This window comes from Scardinius erythrophthalmus (genome assembly GCF_964197995.2).
Source record: "Scardinius erythrophthalmus genome assembly, chromosome: 6".
NCBI lineage: Eukaryota > Metazoa > Chordata > Actinopteri > Cypriniformes > Leuciscidae > Scardinius > Scardinius erythrophthalmus.
In genome coordinates, this window is record NC_138226.1 from 23,620,449 (window position 1) to 23,640,466 (window position 20,018).

Here is a 20,018-nt window from a genome sequence, read left to right on the forward strand (position 1 = left end):
ATATACTATATATAGTATGCCTACGTGTATTGCATTAGCTTAAACTGTCATAGAACTTGCATATTGTTGTCCTATTGTTAATTTAACTGTAAATCACTTTGGATAAAAGCGTCTGTTAAATGACTAAATGTAAAATTGGCTTGACATTGGACATTCGCACATTTAGGGACCGTCTCTAAAGTTGCATACAACATTGGCATGCACGTTTCTAACTTCAATAGCAAACTTAAATGTATTTGAATAAATATCAAAAATCCAAAGGGTGCACATTATGCCTGACACTGCATGCACACTTTACAGTTGGTTTTATGACTGTAAGTCGTTCTATTCAAATGCTATCGGAGTTAGAAACGTGTATACCAAAGTCGTATACACTTTAGAGACGGTCCCTAAATGTGCGAATGTCCAACATCAAGCCAACTTTATGCCAGTCTATCACTGAGAAACGCTCAGCATTAAGCTTGGCAACTAAACAACCAAGAGAAATATGTCAACCTCAAAAATGTAACATTGGATCTGTACATCCGCATCGGGGAATAACATTAATCTCGTTCACGGTAGAGAAAGATGCATGTAGGCTACACAGGAAAAGTAACCGTGAAGACACTGAATTTAACATAAAACAGCCGTCATAATAATCACAAATACACTTACTTTGCTGTAAATGAGTTTTATGAATGAATGGCTTGCTCTAACTGTTGCTCTGTCTTCGTCAACAACACGAGCTTTTGCACCTCCTGCTGGTGAGGTTGACTAACAGCAGATGGAGAGTAGTATTTCAACAGGCTTTTTATATCAAAAACATTTGACATTATTTTACTTCCATATACAACTCTCGACGCGTTTGAAACGTCAACACCAATAGCACACGGACTAGCTCACGGATCCCGCTAAACATGGCTGTGTCTTTGGTGCACTTCACCGCCTTCTTTCAGGGAGAGGACAAAATCATTGAGGTTGGTGAAAACCACGGGTAAATCAACTTTATGGGGTGACGTCACATAGGCGATATGTAGTCTTTCTCGTTATGTCTTTTCCACAACTGCTAGCCGAAGAATCATACCATATACTGTCAAACTTGTAACATGAAAAGTTATATAAAAAATTCACAGACAACATATGTTCAATTCATGGCACAATTCAAACGGGATCAGAAAATAATTATTTTCTCCCATTCACTTGTATTGACGGTTTTTCAACTTTGAGGTCCAGCGGGGTTTTGCGGAAAGGGCGGGACTTACCAGCTCTATAGGACTTAATAGGGAGTGGGCAGGCTCTCCGTAGACGGGCTCTGGCTAGATAGTGAATGCGCCGATCACCGGTCCATTGCCACCTAGCCGCCTGGAGTACATACTACATCGAATTTCACTCACTTTTGCGTCACCATATGCACGCAGATTGGAACTCAATTGAGACAAGTGAAGCCCATTTTTAGCGATTTCTTAGCACTTCCTTTCCTGACGCGCAGACTCAAACCGAGCAAAGCGTTACACGGACCACGTGAGCAACCCGTCTGTCTTCTAGTAGCTGTGCCAAGAGAAATCTGAATCATTCCCTTCCGAATCTTGCAGAGACGGAGAGTGTGAGTAGGAATTGTCCATGAGCATGGAGCAGGATCAACTTTTGCTAGGTATTCTGATTAATTATATTGTCATTTTGCCTCTACGTCCCCCCGATAGCCAGCGAGCTTCTCCTCTTGTCCATACGGTAATCTCTCTAATGTGCGACAAAGAGTCGCTTGGTTATGACGCAATCGTTAGCCTACTTTTACAAAAACTGCTTCTACGGGGCCATAACATAAGCTACAAGGCAATGGAGCATTTTATACATTGTCGTGTTTCTTTAGAAATAAAAAATGGACAAATGGAGTCTTCAAACGCCTCAGATGTAAAGTTATTCGCTGTCAAAGTGACGCCAAAATGAATGGAAGTCAATGGGATTGCTAACGCAAGTGAAGTTCCGCTCAAGATGGCGGCACCCGGCCGACTTCAACTTCCGGTCGACTTCCTTCCCGCTTGGTCTAAACGCAGAATAAAAAAGTGATAACGCAACGCCACTTTTGCGTTTTCTCTTCAGATCGTTTCCGTGTAAACATAGCCTAAGTTGACTTACCCTGAGATGGGAAACTCTGAGTTTTCGGTTTAAGAACAGCTGAATTGAGTTAGTTCAATCAACTCTGAGTTGACCTACTCTGAGTTTAGCGCGTGCACCACAACTATAAAAAGCCATTATCAATGGAGCACAGATATTATGAGTCACCAATCAACAGCGCCAGACAAAAAAAGGGTCTTCATATTTCTCACCAGTGCGAACATTATTTCTGTAAGTTTACAGTATTAGAACATTACTGTAATGTAATTAAAGGGATTACTCTTAATTCTTCTGTAATTTAAAGTAAAATCTGATGTAATTGCATTAGACTATAGAACAATTCTGTATATTTAACATACATTTTTAAAAGGTATATTTTTAATGTAACCTTCTCATATTTATTTAATTCTCATAAATAATTCATGCAATTGTATATTGTTTATTTGAAAGCATTAAAAGTGCTGTTTCTTGTCTCTCCTTGTACTGTTCAAGTGGTTGAGGCTGAAATGGTAATTAGTAATAAGTAAACCAATGCTTTCTAAAGATTGTCATTATTACATTAATCTAATTACACTGTAGAAGATGTCATTTGTAGTTAGAATTACAATAACTTACCCAACTGTTATAATATCAGAGGTGAAACTGGAAGAACAGTATGTTATTCAACCTAATTTTAATTTTCATGTAGGTGCAATCCTGCAGGCATTAAAAGAACATGGCAGCAGCTGAAAATTAAATATAAAAACATAATTCAATCAAGTAAGGCTTGAGCATATCATGGGTGTAGGCTACCTGATTTTACAAACATTTGGCATATTAAATAACTAAATAGCAACCAGAAATTATTATGACAAATAGTGTTATAAAGTGCACTCAACCAAATGCTCATCACATGGGGATAAAGAGTTTCTGCTGCCAGAGCTACAGAGGTAATGTTAATATTATGTGTCTACACATCAAACAATCTACACATTCACATTTTTTCACATTTTTATGTGGAGTAGCCTATAGAATCTAAGTTTAAATCTAAGTATAAACAGGTATTCGTATCCCCCCCCCCCCCCCCCCCGCGCCCGAGGACGGTCCATCAACTTCTGTTGCACAGATGAACAGTTCAGTGATTTCCAGTAAATAACACAGTTTAATTCTGTACAATTTGTTCAGAACTACATTATGTAACTCTAATCTACTACTGTATTTTTAGTTGCCAGTTAAGGAGTTATATAGACTTCATCTTATTAAAAAAAAGAAAGAAAAAAACTGCAGTAAAAATAGCAATATTTTATTTATTAATAAAATATTAATTTTATTAATAGAAATGTACTGAAAGAATGAATAAGGTGTTCAAACACTACTTCCTCTTTAAAAAAAGGGGAGGAGACCAATAGAAACTCTGGGTTTACCGAAGAAAACCTGCTTCTGACCAGGTTAGGTTCACAGAGTAAGTTACCATGGTAACTGACTCTGAGTTTAAGTTACCTCTCTTTCAGAAACGGGCTTGACTTACTCTGCTTTCTCAGGTTTAACATACCTCCCATTCTGAAACAGAAAACTCAGAGTTTCCTTCATTTCAGGGTTAACATAGCCTACTCAGAGTTTTCACTTAACCTCCTTTCTGAAACAGGCCCCTGAACCGCATACCATACATATCCACCTAACAGATAGAGAGTGATGAGTTGTCGTCATGGTACAGAGCCCCTCCCCTCGATATCACGGTATCTCGCGGGATCCCCACCCTCTGCGCCATGTTGGCAGGATTCCGGCGGCAAAACACGTGTTTTGTTAACTCGGTAGTAGAGGAGGTTCTCGCAATTCCGCACTGTTATGCCTGGAAGTCACTGCTGCGTTAAAAACTGCTCTAGTGTTTGTCACAAGAAGCCAAGCGCCGACATTAGGCGTTTCTCAATAGCAAGTACGCAAAGTTCGGACTTCAATGCCAAGTCCAGCTCAGGAGAATGACTCCCGAGGACGCGAGTCCGGTTATTCTGCAAATGAAACAGCGCGCTCTGCTACTTATCTCTGTATGTACATTTTAGTCAACAATAAAACGAAATATGTTATAAAACGTTTTCATTTAAAGAAATCTTACACATTAAAGCCACACAAATGTGGTTCAGGCAACGCGTATTTATTATATTCAGTACATGTAACGTTAGCCTATTTATAACAAAACATTTTTTTTAACACAACCCTGCCTCTTTTCGTTTAAATTTAAAAAATATTAAACTTATTAATATGGTTCAGGCAATATGTGCATTTATACTCTGATCATCTACACTGTAATAAAATAAAAAATGACAAACCTAAACCCTGTCTCTTTTTGTTAAATTTCAGTTTTATCAATAATAGCCATTATAAAAGTAGCCTGTAAGTAAAAAGTACAAGAAGCTATACAATAAGGAATAAAGCAAATATTCAGTCAAACATACAAAGTCAGCGCTCTAGTCTAACGTTACAACAGTAAAGTGTGTGGCCAGGGAACAAATTATAGATTCACAAGACCAAAGATAAACTTTATACACAGCTACATCATTAGTAAGCCTATTAGGAACTGAAAAATAAAGACTCACTTTTGATAAAGGTTTTGGTTTCTGGCTAACTGTTGCCCCAATCATGACCATGTTTGGCATCACCGGACGTGGGAATTCCAAGGCAAAGTCGAACCGCATAAACCAGAGAGCTGCACGGCTCATAATCTCCACCATCGATGCTTTTCTCTGAAGTGCGCGTGAGGCAATCTCATCTGCATGAATAAACAAATGTCTGCAAGCCATGGGCTGCAGGAGAGTCCTTACCAGGTTCACACTTCTTTGCCAAAGATTCATGTGGTCAGTAAAGTGAGTTAAAGGTTGTGGAACATAAGAGGCTGGAACTGGACATTGACTGGCAAGAGCATCAACACCACAAGGATGGTTTATTTGCATATAAATAGCTGGAATGGAGAGATATTCACCAGCTATAGCTCCAGTGGGCTCAAATGGATCTGTGAGAATAGCATCAAAGTTGTAGTCTTGCAGTTTATTCATCAAGTCCTTGTTGAAGAGCAGACCCTCTGCGTTCCTCACTATGACGCTTTGAAGAATATCCAGTGAAATAATGAACGCCTGGAACTTGGCCAGGTCTGTAGAGATATCAATACTCAGAAGTGTGTTTATTGTATCTGCTAAGCCTGCTTCTAATTCAGCCTTGGTGTAGTTCACTGGATATGTCAGAGTGGTGGTATTCTGTGAAGGACCCATACTTAGACTCGCCTCTGGAATGACGACCACCACCTGGTTTCCTCTCCTCCCCAGCTCCTCCACAATAGGCTTCATCCCTAACCAGTGACTGCCATCTGATGGAATAACCAACAGTTTCCCAGCTTCAGATGAACCCAAGAGGAACAGAACCAGGAGCAACCACACGCCTGCCATTTTATCAGTAGTGTGAAGGACAGAGGCAGTTGAAGGAGATTAAGTAAGAAAAACACTTATGCAGTGTAACCACAAAGGTTAAAGTACTATCTTGAGTGAGTTAGAACAGGGTTCAAGGGAGTGGCGATGTTTGCAGCTAGTAGGATGCGCTCAGTCCAAATATGGCATTGAAGTAATCAATGGGTCTTATTCACAAATAATTGTTTGTGGATTTTTCACATTGTGCACACAAGAAAACTTCCCACAAAAAGTTTCCCCCCATTACATGTGCGCACACATGAATTTGTAACCTTGTTGGAATGAACTTGGAGTTTTCTAAATTAGATCTTGATTATCCTGACACTGTTTATTGAACATTGTATGATGTAAGGCTCTAGAGAGCCAGTAAAACTGCATTTTCTGCATCAATGCATCAACTGCATCAATGTTAATTAATAAAAAAAAAAAAGATATATATATATATATATATATATATATATTTTTTGACATGTAGGCATTAGTGGCATCAATTCACCATAAGCCAAGGTATAGCGAACCCTGATAACGTCATCAAATTTTACTCCCTCGATGTGACCATCCCACATATTTTCTTTCATTCCTGACCTTAAACATGCTCAAAAAAATTGGAAAAAAATCAACCAACAAGGACTAACAATACGACAAGTGTGTGTGTGGTGTCGCGTCCAAATCATTTGATAATAACCCAGCAAATTAGAAAGCTATAGACCACTGTTAAAAGAATTAAGTACTTTTCAAGAACTTTCAAGTACTTCACACAACTATTTCTAGGTCTTCAAAGCTCAAAATCATCAAAGTTATATATTTAAATGTTATTTTTAATGTGATTACTAAAAACTTTTTAGATTGTCACCATTTGTAAAACTAAAAGTTTCACAATGTAGGAAAACAAACACTTTTATTTTAAAACCTACAAGACATGAAATTACCACAATAACCAGTAAATGAGGTTATTTAGAGGAGCACTTATTAGCTTGTTAGCCATTTCCACTCCATAATATAGCCCATTTTTTTTCACACTTTTTGCTTTTTAATTTATACTTATAATTTTTTTTTTTGACATTATCAAATCAGTATCATAACATTAAAAATGTACACATTTACAGCGCCGTTGAACTCACGTGACACGAATATAACAACCAGATCACTTGCTTTTCTCTTTTATTAAACAATTACAAATTATATGTTACACATAGTAATAACTCTGTTAATTGGGTAGCCATTAACATTAACATTCTAACCTAGACCCGTTTTTGTTTTTGCATTAACTGTACAGTATTACGACTAAGTGCCTTTCACTATTGTAAAAGACACATGATTCAGTGAAAGCTCTGTATTTTGAGCACAATTTAAAACATCTGAGAATGACTATGCTCAATAACATCTTACCTTTGTCAGTGGACCCCGTTTTGCACAGTTGATGCCCCCTATATGGACCATGTTTGGCATTTGAGGTTTGGGGAACTCAAAGGTAAAGTCGTACCTATGAAGCCAAACTGCACCGTTCCCTAATAGCTCTTCGTATGTAGTGTCCTTCTGCAGATATCTACTAGCCAGTTCATCAAAGCTGGTATACAGTTTTCGGCAAAGGGACATTTCAAAAAATGTCAAAAGCATATTATTTACTCTCTGAGGGAAAGTCATCTTATCTGAGTAACCGGTAATGAAGCGCGGGACAAAAGATGGAGGCGAGGGACACTGAGCGGCTGACTCATCAAGACGACAGGGAATTCCATGCAAAAAGTAAACAGGGGGAAGTGAGAGGGAATCGGCAAGGATAGTGCCGCACGGCAGGAAAGGATCGGTGAGCAAAATATCAAATCCGGTCTCTCTTAGACTCTTCATCAGGGGCTCGTCGTACAGCAGCCCTTCACAGGCTTTCACCTGCATATTTGTGAACTCTATCAGGTTCCCCAAATTGTCAAAAAAATCAGTTAATTGTGGAGGCTTCTCAATCGCATTCTTCTTAATGTGGTCCAAGTTTGCATTCATCTCAGCTTGGGTGAATGGCACACGAAAAGACTTAGTGGTGTAATTGCCAGATGCCCTAATCAGTAAACTGGTGTCAGGGACCAGGACCACCATCTCATGCCCCCTCCGAGACAACTCTTCCACCAAGATCTTCATGCTCAGCCAGTGGCTGCCATCCACTGGCATGACAAGCACCTTTCCAGCCTGCACATGCTCTGAGGAGAACAAGCTTAGCCAGGCTAATAGACCCAGAGCGGGAAAACTCAGTGCTCTCACCATTCTTCTAATGTTCGTACAGTAGACAGCATACAGAGATTCGTTTAAGAAGCCTGGGAATGTTTTTAAAAGAGGAGGGGCCTCAAAACTAGACAAAAGGGGAATGAGTGTTGATAGGCTGCCAGCTGCAACAGCTCAGAGTTTAAAGTCTAACAAGTGGGTTAAATGTAGCTCTGGATTATTTATTTCAAGAATGTACAAGCATATAAGAACTATCAAAGATATTTAGAGATAGCTTTGTTACAAAGTTAAATAGGACCAAATGTCAGCAACAGGTTAATACATTGTTACATAAGGTTCATCATGTTAACATTAGTAAATGCATTAGGTATCATGAACTAACAATAATTTTACAGCATTTATTAAAAGGAGGGTAGGTGATTTGTTCCAGATCATTTTTTTTTTGTTATGCTGGTTGAAAGTCTCTTCACATCCTGATAACAATAACTAAGTTAGGTGGTCTAAATGTATGTATATATCTTTTCTGTGGAAGGCGTAGGAACATAAAATGTATCATTGAATTCAGTCCGAATGTAATGATACAATGTCCTTCCTGCCTATCAAAGTATGTATTTCCATACCTCCATGCACCAGTGTGTCATCAGTGTGTTTCATGCTATATAGAGTTAGACAGACGTCAATCACTGAGCACCACAACCGATACAGCAGCCACCTTTTACAGTTCCTCCTGAACCAAACTCACAACAGAACTACTGTTCACAACAGGGCTCCAGACTAACTTTTTTCACCTCCGTCCTGGAACCGTCCTGAAAAACTATTTGAACCGTCCTAAAGTGAATGTCAACCGTCCCAAAATAAACATGTTGTTTCTGTACTTTGTTATTATCATCTATAGTTGTTAGTCACATAATAAAAACACCATTAAAATGTTTATGATATATATTATTATATTTATTTAGCTCCATTCAAAGTAGTTATCTGTAAACAGGTAAAAAATAGATTTAATAAAAAATAACAGGAGTTAAATGCTTTTTTGTATTCATGCAGAACAAATCTTTTCTTTTTTTTCTTTTCTTTTTTTTACATAATATGAAAATTAAGAGAAAAATACACACAGCTCAAAGCGTTGTTGAGTTGGTTGGATTAAACAATAACAAATAAATACTGGTGACTACATATCTCAAAAATATCATCATTCTTTATTCTTTCAAGCAGCAGACATATTTATTTGTATGAATTAAATATAATGAATCCTTATTAAAGCTATTAACAAGCAGTGAATGCTTTTCTCTTTTTCTTTTTTTGCTTGATCAATATTAAAGGGATAATTCACCCAAAAATGAAAATTCTGTCATCATTTACTCTCCCTCAAGTTGTCCCAAACCTGTATGATTTCCTTTCTTCTGCTAAACACAAAAGAAGATATTTTAAAGAAGGTTGGTAATTAAACAGTTGCTGGTCCCCACTGACATCCATAAAAACATTTTTTTTTTCCTACTATGGAAGTCAATGGGGTCCATCAGTCGTTTGTTTATCGACTTTCTTCAAAATATCTTATTTTGTGTTCAGCAGAAGAAAGAAAGTCATAGCCTACAGGTTTGGCAGGCCCGGATTAACACCGTGTAGTGCCCCTGGGTGACAACATTTGAAGTTGCCCCCCCCCCCCTCCTTAACTTAACGTCCATAATAATTGGACTTTGGGTTCGATTTTTTTTTACCGTTTTCAGTGGTTATGAGGGGCAATATAAGAGAGAAATTTGGTGATCGTTGTTTAGGTACATTAAGCCAGAAACGAGGGCGTTCGAGGGCGGGATTTTGCGAACGGTCAATTCTTTATGGATATAATTAATATTCTCTCTGTATATATTGTATCATTAACCGTTCATTTTGTATCTGCATCTCTTCCAGCAAAATAATATATATACAAAACTAGTGATGCACCGAAATGAAAATTCTGGGCCGAAACCGAAAATTTAGGATGCACTTGGCCGAAAACCGAAACTGAAGCCGAAAATGGCTTCTTTTAAAAAACTTATACATTTTATATATCTATTTAAATTGCTTGAAATTAATGGATCTTAAATGAAAAATCACAATATAATAATCAAACTTTTATTAACAGTTACATAACAAAACATAAAATATTTTAATAATAAATATAAATAATAATACCAAATAATATTATCCTTCAAGTTTTATGTTCCATTAAATAAAATAGTTTTTTAAAAGTTGAGCAAAAAAAAAAATCCACAATTTTGGAGATTTTTGCAGAACAAATGTTATTTATTGCAACTTTGGTGTCCTCACGTATAGGGCTGTCACTTTTGTGAAAAAAATCCTGTTCGATTTTTGAGACATAAGTGTTCATTGAATCGTTAGTAAATTGCCTATATTTGGCGTTGATCCGTTTTCAACATAGGCAAATCTACGGTGGCCCAGTAGTGCACAACACAACGAAATGTAAAAAGGAAACATAAGTTCACAACACAACGAAATAAAGCCACAACACAACGGAAACAAGCCACAACACAACGGAAAATCCACAACACACCGAAATAAAGCCACAACACAACGGAAACAAGCCACAACACAACGAAAAATCCACAACACAACGAAATAAAGCCACAACACAACGGAAATAAGCCACAACACAACGGAAAATCTACAACACAACGAAATAAAGCCACAACACAACGGAAATGCTCCCGACCACTTGAGGGCTCTCGGAGCCCAGTAAAGTTAGTTTTCCAAGTCATTGTTCTATAGAGTCAGCAGTCTTAATATATAAATACCACGATAAGTTTTAACAGTGTATATCAACATTACTTCAAAATAACCTACATGAATTATAGCTGCGTATTTGATTTATACTCGAGAATGCTTGGACGCGCTACCACAGCGCATGATCGTCAGGGAACGTCTGGCAATTCCACCAAGTGGTTAAAACGTATAATTTATTATAATATAATTTGATAAATAAAAATAAAAACCATTTGGTGAAATTGGAAGGAATTGGCACAATTCCACATATAATAAGTCAGTCTGGTCACTAGGAACATGATAAAAGAAAAAAAAAACTTTTACAGAAATTTCCTAAAAAAAAAAAATGTTAATTACTGTAAATACATGAAGGGTATTGGAAAAAAGTCATTATTAAGTCATTATAAAAGTCTTATTAAGTCAGTCTACTATCAAATACAATCAAGCTTTGGATTTTGAACATGTCTGTTTTTGAATGTTAAAAGTAATTTTAATTAAAACAAATTATACGTTTTAACAACTTGGAGGAATTGGCAGACGCTCCCTCAGGGATAATGCGCCGTGGTAGCGCGTCAAAGCATTCTAGAGTATAAATATGCAGCTATAATGCACGTAGGTGATTTTGAATTAATAAATGTCGATAAACAATGGTTAGCTACATACTGTTAAAACTAATCGTGGTGTTGATATATTTTTATAGACTGCTGACTCTCTAATGAACAATGGCTTGGAAAACTAACTTTACTGGGCTCCGAGAGCCCTCTAGTGGTCGGGAGCATTTCCGTTGTGTTGTGGCTTTATTTCGTTGTGTTGTAGATTTTCCGTTGTGTTGTGGCTTTATTTCGTTGTGTTGTGGATTTTCCGTTGTGTTGTGGCTTGTTTCCGTTGTGTTGTGGCTTAATTTCGTTGTGTTGTGAACTTATGTTTGCTTTTTACATTTCGTTGTGTTGTGCACTACTGGGCCACCGTACAAATCCACGGACAACTAAACAGGCATTAGGACGAACGTAAAGAGAGCGCTTGAGACGCACACAAGTCAGCAATGCTGACTGCCATAACATCAATGAAAAACATTACTGAAGGAATTCGAAAAAACTTTTTATCAGGCCCCCAACGAGCCGTACAATCGACCACACAGCAAGAGTGAACCATCCTCTTCTCTAAATCCTCCTCCAAACGTGCAAAACAATCAAATTACAGGTATCTAGCGGTGTTTCCTGCCACACGATTCCTGTGATGCAACGCGGCAAACATAAACAATGACGTCACAAAAGATCCGCCTATAAGTGACAGACCTCTGACATGCTTAATCTTTGATAGGCAGACGCGTTAAAACAGCTCGACCGTGAGTGAAACCTAAGCGCTTGCGCACGGATGGGAGGGGCGGGTGCATTCACTTTCGGTTTACGTTTTCGGCAGTTTTTTTTATTTCGGCCCGAAACCGATAATGGCATTTTCGGCCGAAAATTTCGGCGACCGAAATTTCGGTGCACCCCTATACAAAACATGAAAAATATTTTAAAGCCTAGTCATTATCTTAATCACTTGGTGCCCCCTATTGGCTGGTGCCCCAGGGCACTCGCCCAATCCCGTCTATGGATAATCCGGCCCTGAGATAACAGACTTTTAATTTTTGGGTGAACTATTCCTTTAAGGACACAGACCGCATTAGTTTTATTACCCACTGTCACTTTAAGACATCGGATCATGTCCAATGACATGCGGATCCAATGCACTGATGCACACCCAGGGGGGCAGTGTTTCATATTATGTTGAAGCTTCCCCGGGCGCCGCCATTGGCTATCAGACCATCACCTGCAGTTAGCATCCCATTGACTACCATTCATTTTGGCATCACTTTGACAGCGAATAACTTTACATCTGAGGGGTTTAAAGACTCCATTTGTCCATTATTTATTTCTAAAGAAACACGAAAATGTATAAAAGGCTCCATTACCTTGTATCTTACGTTATGGCCCCGTAGAAGCAGTTTTTGTAAAAATAGGCTAACGATTGCGTCATACCCACGCGACTCTCTGTCGCACAGTAGAGAATTACCGTATGGACAGGAGGAGAAGCTCGCGCCCAATCGGGGGGACGTGGAGGCAAAATGGCAAAGTAATTAACCAAAATACTTAGGAAAAGTTTCTCCTGCTCCTATCTCATGGACAACTTCAACTCACACTCTCCGTCTCTGCAAGTTTCAGAAGGGAATGATTCAGATTTCTCTTGGCACAGCTACTAGAAGACAGACGGGTTGCTCAAGTCCCATCTACGTCGTCAAGCTCAGTTTGAGTCTGCGCAGTACGCTCGACCATCAGGAAGTTAGTGCTTCTAATTGACTTCACTTTCCTCCGTTGAATCCAATGGGGTCGCTGTGTCCAGTTTATATACTGTCTATGTGCTAGGGGTTGCACGACTACTGATTTCTGCTAGTCGATTTCTTATCAAAACAATACTCGAGTTACTCGACTACTCGTCGTTTATGCTACTGTATATGAAAAGACATGAAATAGCTAGATCTTATCAATAAACATTTATTAATTCATAGCCTAATGCAACAATAACATAAGTAAACTCTCAAAACATTATAATTATGACATTTCATTTTTAAATTTTCATGTAACAGTCTAAAGCCAAATAAATAGCCGTTCTTGCCTTTCATTTCAGACGTCTGCTTCTAGGGGCCGTTCACATATCGCGTCTTTTCCGCGCTCAAGGTCGACATTTCAAAAGTAGGCGCGCGGCGAGCGCGCTCATAATGAAAGCAACGGACGTGGTGCGCTAGTTTGTCCAGGCGGGTTTTTCCTTCTCATCTCCAGAAATATATCAAGTAGTAAAGCTAATGCAAGGGCTAGAAATAAATTAATCCTTTGCTGAATGATACTTCTTCGTCGTCATCATGTAGAGCGCAGTTTGGTTGCATAGCAACGACAGACGCCACGGGAGCGCAAGCGCTTGTAGGAGACAGCGGCACGGCCGCGCGCGCTTTCCACACGTTTTTAGAAGCAATATGTGAACGGCCTCTTGCAGAGTTGGCCAAATTACAATATTTTTGTCATCCTTGATGAAATTCTTCCACACATCTGACGCGTGGTGTCTATTGGTGACGTTCGCCATTTTTAATTTATTTATGTTTAATGGACGCTCGAGTAGTCGATTGTTTCCGACAGCGTCGACTAGTGGTTGAAGTAGTCGATCTATCGACTACTCGACTAGTCTATGCAAGCCCTACTATGTGCACACCCGATACACTCAAAACTGTTATAGACATAACCGACATAGTTTACGTGAATACTCTCCAAAACTGACATTTCGACATAATGTTGTGTGTATTTGTCCATTCAGACACGAAAGAGAGCTCAATTCAGTCCTCACGCGCTGTATAGGTGTCTATGTGCATGGCTGCACGCTTCGGGTCGGGTGTGTGCGCACAGAAAACTGTACCGAATATAGCTCTTTTTTTGCGTCGTCACTCTTATTCAGATCTATATGTCTGCTCTACTCATTCTCCCAGACGTTTACATTAATTAACGTTTAATGAGACATGCAGCACATGTCAACCCGTGTGCCGCTGGGTAGATCAGCACGTCACAGTACAAATGAGCGCATCTACCACAAACGCAGGACATCAGTTCTGACTGGATCGCTTCCCAAATAGTCACTATCTAACATTTTTGTCTAGTTTTTATTCGTTGACGAAAATGTCAATATATTTACGTCATAGTTTTTGTCATTCAAAACTAGTTTTATTTGGTTATCATCTCGTTTTCGTCTGTGGAATTAAGCCATGTGATAGATGTACCGTGAAACAAGTCTCCGGGTGAGTAATCGGCCGGTGATAGTAACTATAGTAACAGCATGAGAAGACGCGCCCCGTTGTAGTCAGCGCTTGGTCGGTTAATTTTGCCATTTTCTATGCAAGTTACCCTAATAGGCTAGTAATAAATGAACACACATACAAAAATTTCTTTCGTCCTGTAGGCGTCCTGGAGAATATTTCTGTTCATCCTAAACACATTTTCTATCGTCCCCAGGACGATAGGACGCCGTTATTCTCAAGCCCTGGTTCACAACATAACTACTGTAATTTGGAAGAGATGGAAACACGCGACATTATACTCGGAGCAGTTCATGACTTGAATTTATGCATTTCAATGGTAACACTATCAACAGCGAAATTAATCTGCAGCAGTACGCAGGTACAGGTCGGTGCTCTTTAAGTTCCCTTTCAGTCAGTGTCGGTGCTGCAGCGGTGGTCACAACTTCAAAGAGCATTTCCTGCTGTTCTAATACAGCCTAAAAGAGCTTTCGGTTGCACACTGCAGGCTGCAATAGTTCTACCAGCTGTGCCACGGCCATTTCAGCACTTAAAGGGATGGTTCGGAGTAAAATCAACCTAGAGTCCTTTGCACCATGACCTCGAGCCACCCCCCGTTGCAGGCGCTAACGGATCCTATGATGTATCTCGTAAATTACCCTACTAATAATTCCCAGAATGGTATCAAACTTATACAGTAGTACAAATAGGTTCTGTTCTCATAAAACGAGGCATTGGAAAGTTTGTAAGTACATCAGGAGTTTATTTAAATAACACGTGCCTGACAGCTGCCGAACCGTGGAGCCAGGTAAGTCTTGCACTGTGCAGTCAGCACCCCCCTCCGGGACACTGTACCTTCCGGGTCTGGTCCCTGTGCTCCACCTCGCTGCCCCACTGCGGGGACATCTGTGGTCCTTCTGACCCTGTTTGCACGATCTCTGGGGGCAGAAATCGCAGTCCTAATAGAGCCGGTCCCTCCAGCCGATATAAAGTCAGGGTTCAACAGCCCCTATTTCATTGTACCCAAGAAAGGTGGTGGGTTACGACCAATCTTGGATTTGTGTGTTTTGAATCGGCCACTTCACAAGCGCCTGTTCAAAATGCTAACGCAGAAACGCACTTTCGAATGCATCCGTCCCCGAGATTGGTTTGCACAAATCAACCTGAAGTACGTGTACTTTCGTGTCTCAATATTTCCTCAACACAGACCGTTTCTATGCTTTGCATTCCCGGGTCGAGCATATCAGTACCCAACCCTTCAGGCTGTCCCTGTCGCCCCGCATCTTTTCGAAGGTCACAGAGGCGGCCCTTGTTCCCATGAGAAAACAGGGCGTTAGCGTCCTCAACTATCTCGACGACTGCCTCATACTAGCCCACTCGCGAGAGCACAGGGACCATGTGCTCCATCACCTCTGAGACTTCGGGTCAAACTCTCCCCCGTGCAGAGGATCTCTTTTCTCAGTATGGAGTTGGACTCAATCAAACTGACAGCATGACTGGCGGAGGAATGTGCTCGGTCGGTGCTGAACTGTCTGAACTCGCTCAAGGGCAGGACAGCGGCCCCACTGAAACTTTTTCAGAGGCTCCTGGGGAATATGGCATCTGCAGCCACAGTAACGCCAGCACCCTGCGGCAGCCTTCAGAAATAAGGGTCAGAGGAGCTCTGTGTTTATTTTTTTTTATGATGTTTTATAAACAAAGTTCGGGAGGAGCACGTTCAAATAATCAATCCAATCTACTCGTCATCAAACAATTATGTCTACCCTAATCAGCATGACAAGAAGTATATATATATCCACTCTGTCAACTCACCTAATATTCCTTGACAGTTTTCCAGCATCCCTCCACCACCCCGACTCCTCACTCTTGGCTCAATCTTTTACAGCCAGGAATACGGGGGGAGTACTCTGGGTTCGGGCCGAATACCGAGCCCGGAGCCCTCTCCTCGGACAGCACGCCAAATACGCATTTATTCTATCTGACTTATTTGTAAGTGTGAACTAGTGAATTCCACTTTTCTTTTTTAGAAGGGCCTGAAAGACTATAATAGAGCGTGGGTATCCAAGGTAAGACTAGGTTATGACTCCTTTAAACAAGCACTAAACAAAAAGCAAGACACTTTAAAAGGTTATATTTTAAACATAGACACTAAAATCACATTCAAAGGCAGATTGGGTCACCACTGAGCGACAAAAGCTTTCCTAATTTGAAGGCTCCTTCAAATGCGTCCTTGTTTGCGATTATATAGTTTATACTCTTTATTATATACAGAAATGGACCATGGTGGAATTTAGACAGTTTGTGAACCCTGTTTTGTTTTCAGAGAGTTCAATTTAACTTTCAAATAAGTCCCGTACAAATGTTACTGTCACTCATCAATGGCAGCTGTCACAGGTGAAAGGCGACAAGAACAATCGTCTGTAGGCTAGACCATCACATTTAACAACTCTTGGTCCAACCTTCACTGCTTTCGAAGGATGCAGCCTCTGAAGTCCGAGTCCTTCTAAGGATGCAGCCTCTAAATTGGGACATAGCTATTGTTTGGTCTGGGTGTGCTACATAGCTTCCTGGTCATGACGTCACCTGCTTATGATGTTCTGTCATGCCATTGGACTGATTTCACATGTGCTTTAAGACGCAATCACATAGAGGCTTTCCCATTGCAGTGCTACACTGACGTAGTGATGGGAGAAACTTAGGCCCTGTTTACACGAGAACGCTCGCAGGTGAAAACGTAAAAATATTTTATCAGATGTGCCTTTCATTTAGACGGCGACGGCGTTTTTGGGGCTTAAAAACGCAAAAAAGTGAAACCACCCTCCAGAGTGGAAATCTTAAAAACGCACCACCGTCGCGTTTCCGTCTAAACGGTAAAAACGCAAAAGTCTGCTAGACAGTGAAGGCACCGATCAGTGCTTCACACTGCCACCTAGCCGCCTGGAGTGCACATTACATTGAATTTCACACACTTTTGCGTCACCATATGCACGCAGATTTCCCCCCCATAATGCTTGTCTAAACACAGAATATGAAGTGATCACTTTTGCGTTTTCTCTTCAGATCGTTTCCGTGTAAACGTAGCCTAAGCTTTTCAATGCATCGAATCTATTGAACAAATTGCTTTGCAAAATTACTCACTGTTTCAATGCATTCGAAACACTACACGCTGGTGATGCCTGCTGGTCAATGCAACAAAGATGAAAGTTCAGGTAAAAAACTTCAACTTCAACTTGCTCAAAACGGTGAACCATTGAAATTCCGAAACATTTCGAAACAGTTATGACGTAACAAAGCCTTGATTACTAAAATCACCTGACTTTTGCAGTTTGATACGCACTCCAAACCATTGATTCGAAAGTGCCGATCACTCTGACGCAGCACAAGTTCCCTTGAAAGGGAACAAACACTTTTATTTTAAAATCTAAAAAAGACATTATGGAACTACCACTGTAACCAGTAAATTGCAGCAAAGGAGCACTCATTTTTTTACGTTTTATTTTTGAATTTATTTTAAGACACCAAATCATAAAATTATGATTTTAAAAATCAACTTCACAATGAATCTTTCATTGACATTGTATCTCTGCTTTGTTTGTTATAATGAGAGGATTTGTGCAAGTGTAAAACTTAGTAAATGTTCGCTAAACATAAACTCATTCAGCATTTTGGGAAATACTGAGCAGATTTTCAATACCGGTAACTTAAACACCTCTAATTGGTCATTATTTTGGCAACAACCATAGCCAATTAATGCTCCTGGAAGGCATTAACATTAACCTAGATTAATAATTGCCGTTTGTTTGGGGGGTTAACTGTACAGTCTTGTCAGTAAGTTCCTTTTCACTGTTGTAAAAGACATGTGACTCAGTGAAAGCTCTGTATTTTGTGTACAATTAAAACATCTGAGAATGACCATGCTCATTAACATCTTACCTTTGTCAGTGGACCCCTCTTTGCACAGTTGATGCCCCCTATATGGACCATGTTTGGCATTTGAGGTTTGGGGAACTCAAAGGTAAAGTCGTACCTTAGAAGCCAAACTGCAGCATGTCCTAATAGCTCTTTGTATGTAGTCTCCTTCTGCAGATATCTACTGGCCAGTTCATCAGCGCTGGCAAACAGTTTTCGGCAAAGGAATATTTCAAAAACAGTCATAAGCGTGTTTCTTGCTCTCTGAGGGAAAGTCATCTTATCTGAGTAACCGGTGAAGAAGCGCGGGACAAAAGATGGAGGCGAGGGACACTGAGCGGCTGACTCATCAAGACGACAGGGAATTGCACGCAAGAAATAAATGGCAGGAAGTGAGAAGGAATTGGCAAGGATAGTGCCGCACGGCAGGAAAGGATCGGTGAGCAAAACATCAAATCCCGTCTCTCTTAGACTCTTCATCAGGGGCTCGTCGTACAGCAGCCCTTCACAGCCTTTCACCTGCATATTTGTGAACTGCATCAGGTTCCCCAAATTCTCAAAAATATCAGTTAATTGTGGAGGCTTCTCAAACGCACTCTTCTTTATGTTGTCCAAGTTGGCATTTAGCTCAGCAATGGTGTAGGGCACACGAAAAGACTTAGTGGTGTAATTGGCAGATGCCCTAATCAGAAAACTGGTTTCAGGGACCAGGACCACCATCTCATGACCCTTCCGAGACAACTCTTCCACCAAGATCTTCATGCTCAGCCAGTGGCTGCCATCCACTGGAATGACAAGCACCTTTCCAGCCTGCACAGGCTCTGAGGAGAACAAGCTTAGCCAGGCTAATAGACCCAGAGAGAGAAAACTCAGTGCTCTCACCATTCTTCTAATGTTCGTACAGTAGACAGCAACTGGAGATACATTTAAGGATGTAAATGTGAATGTTTTCAAATAAGGAGGTGCTTCTAAACTAGACAAAAGGAGTGTTGATAGGTCACTGGCTGCATGTGCGTACAGCATAACTAATAAGCTCAGACTTTTACGCTACGTCACTGCACTGTGGTTTAAAGTCTAACAAGTGGGTTAAATGTAGCTCTGGGTTAATATTTCAAGAATGTGCAAGGATTTAGAACTGTCACAGTTATCTAGAGATAGCTTTGTTCATACAAAGGTAAAGAGGACTAAATGTCTGCAACAGGTTAATATATTGGTAACACTTTTGTCATATTAACATTAGTTCAAGCATTATACCATGAACTACTGTATCACAATACACTTTTACAGAATTTATGAATGATGTTTAGTTAATTTCTACAAATACAGATAGTTTTAACTTTTCAAACTTTGTGGACAAACATTATTATAAACAAACATGAAAAACAAGCATGAATAATAATAATTATAAATCAGCACTGACCTATTAATAAATTGTTTTTTAAAATAATTCATTTTGAGAAAGGTAAAAGTTAATTTTTATATATATATATATATATATATATATATATATATATATATATATATATATATATATACAGAGCCGGATTAACGCAAAGGCAAACTAGGCACGTGCCTAGGGCCCGATTGGCGGGATGGGGCCCAGACAGAGGGACAAAAAAAAAAAAAAAAAAAGTACAAATGTCCTATCTACAATTTATTTCAATATTTATTAATTCACTATAAATAGTGACGATGTTTATCTTAACCATAGACTGTTACATTACTGCAGTTAAACCAATTAATGTGTGCCGGCTTCTGAAAGTATGTGTAACGAACGCATCCATCAGATGCTGCGAGGC

The 20,018-nt window shown here is 39.7% G+C and overlaps 1 protein-coding gene across 6 annotated transcripts in view; it reads right to left on the minus strand.

Annotated features, from left to right (window-relative positions):
- LOC308692964 (UDP-glucuronosyltransferase-like) overlaps positions 1–20,018 on the minus strand; it is a gene marked incomplete at its 5' end in the record, with an annotated part of 68,193 nt that overhangs the window by 13,765 nt on the left and 34,410 nt on the right. The window contains one exon of one of the 6 annotated variants that reach the window (XM_081369621.1): positions 18,244–19,118. The exons of 3 other annotated variants lie outside the window; for them this stretch is intronic. In XM_081369621.1, coding sequence (XP_081225747.1) covers positions 18,244–19,104 — 861 coding nt within the window. Of the gene's footprint in view, positions 1–4,661; positions 5,505–6,911; positions 7,787–18,243; positions 19,119–20,018 lie in introns of those variants that run through there. 2 more of the 6 variants (XM_081369622.1, XM_081369624.1) reach the window with 2 other exon arrangements.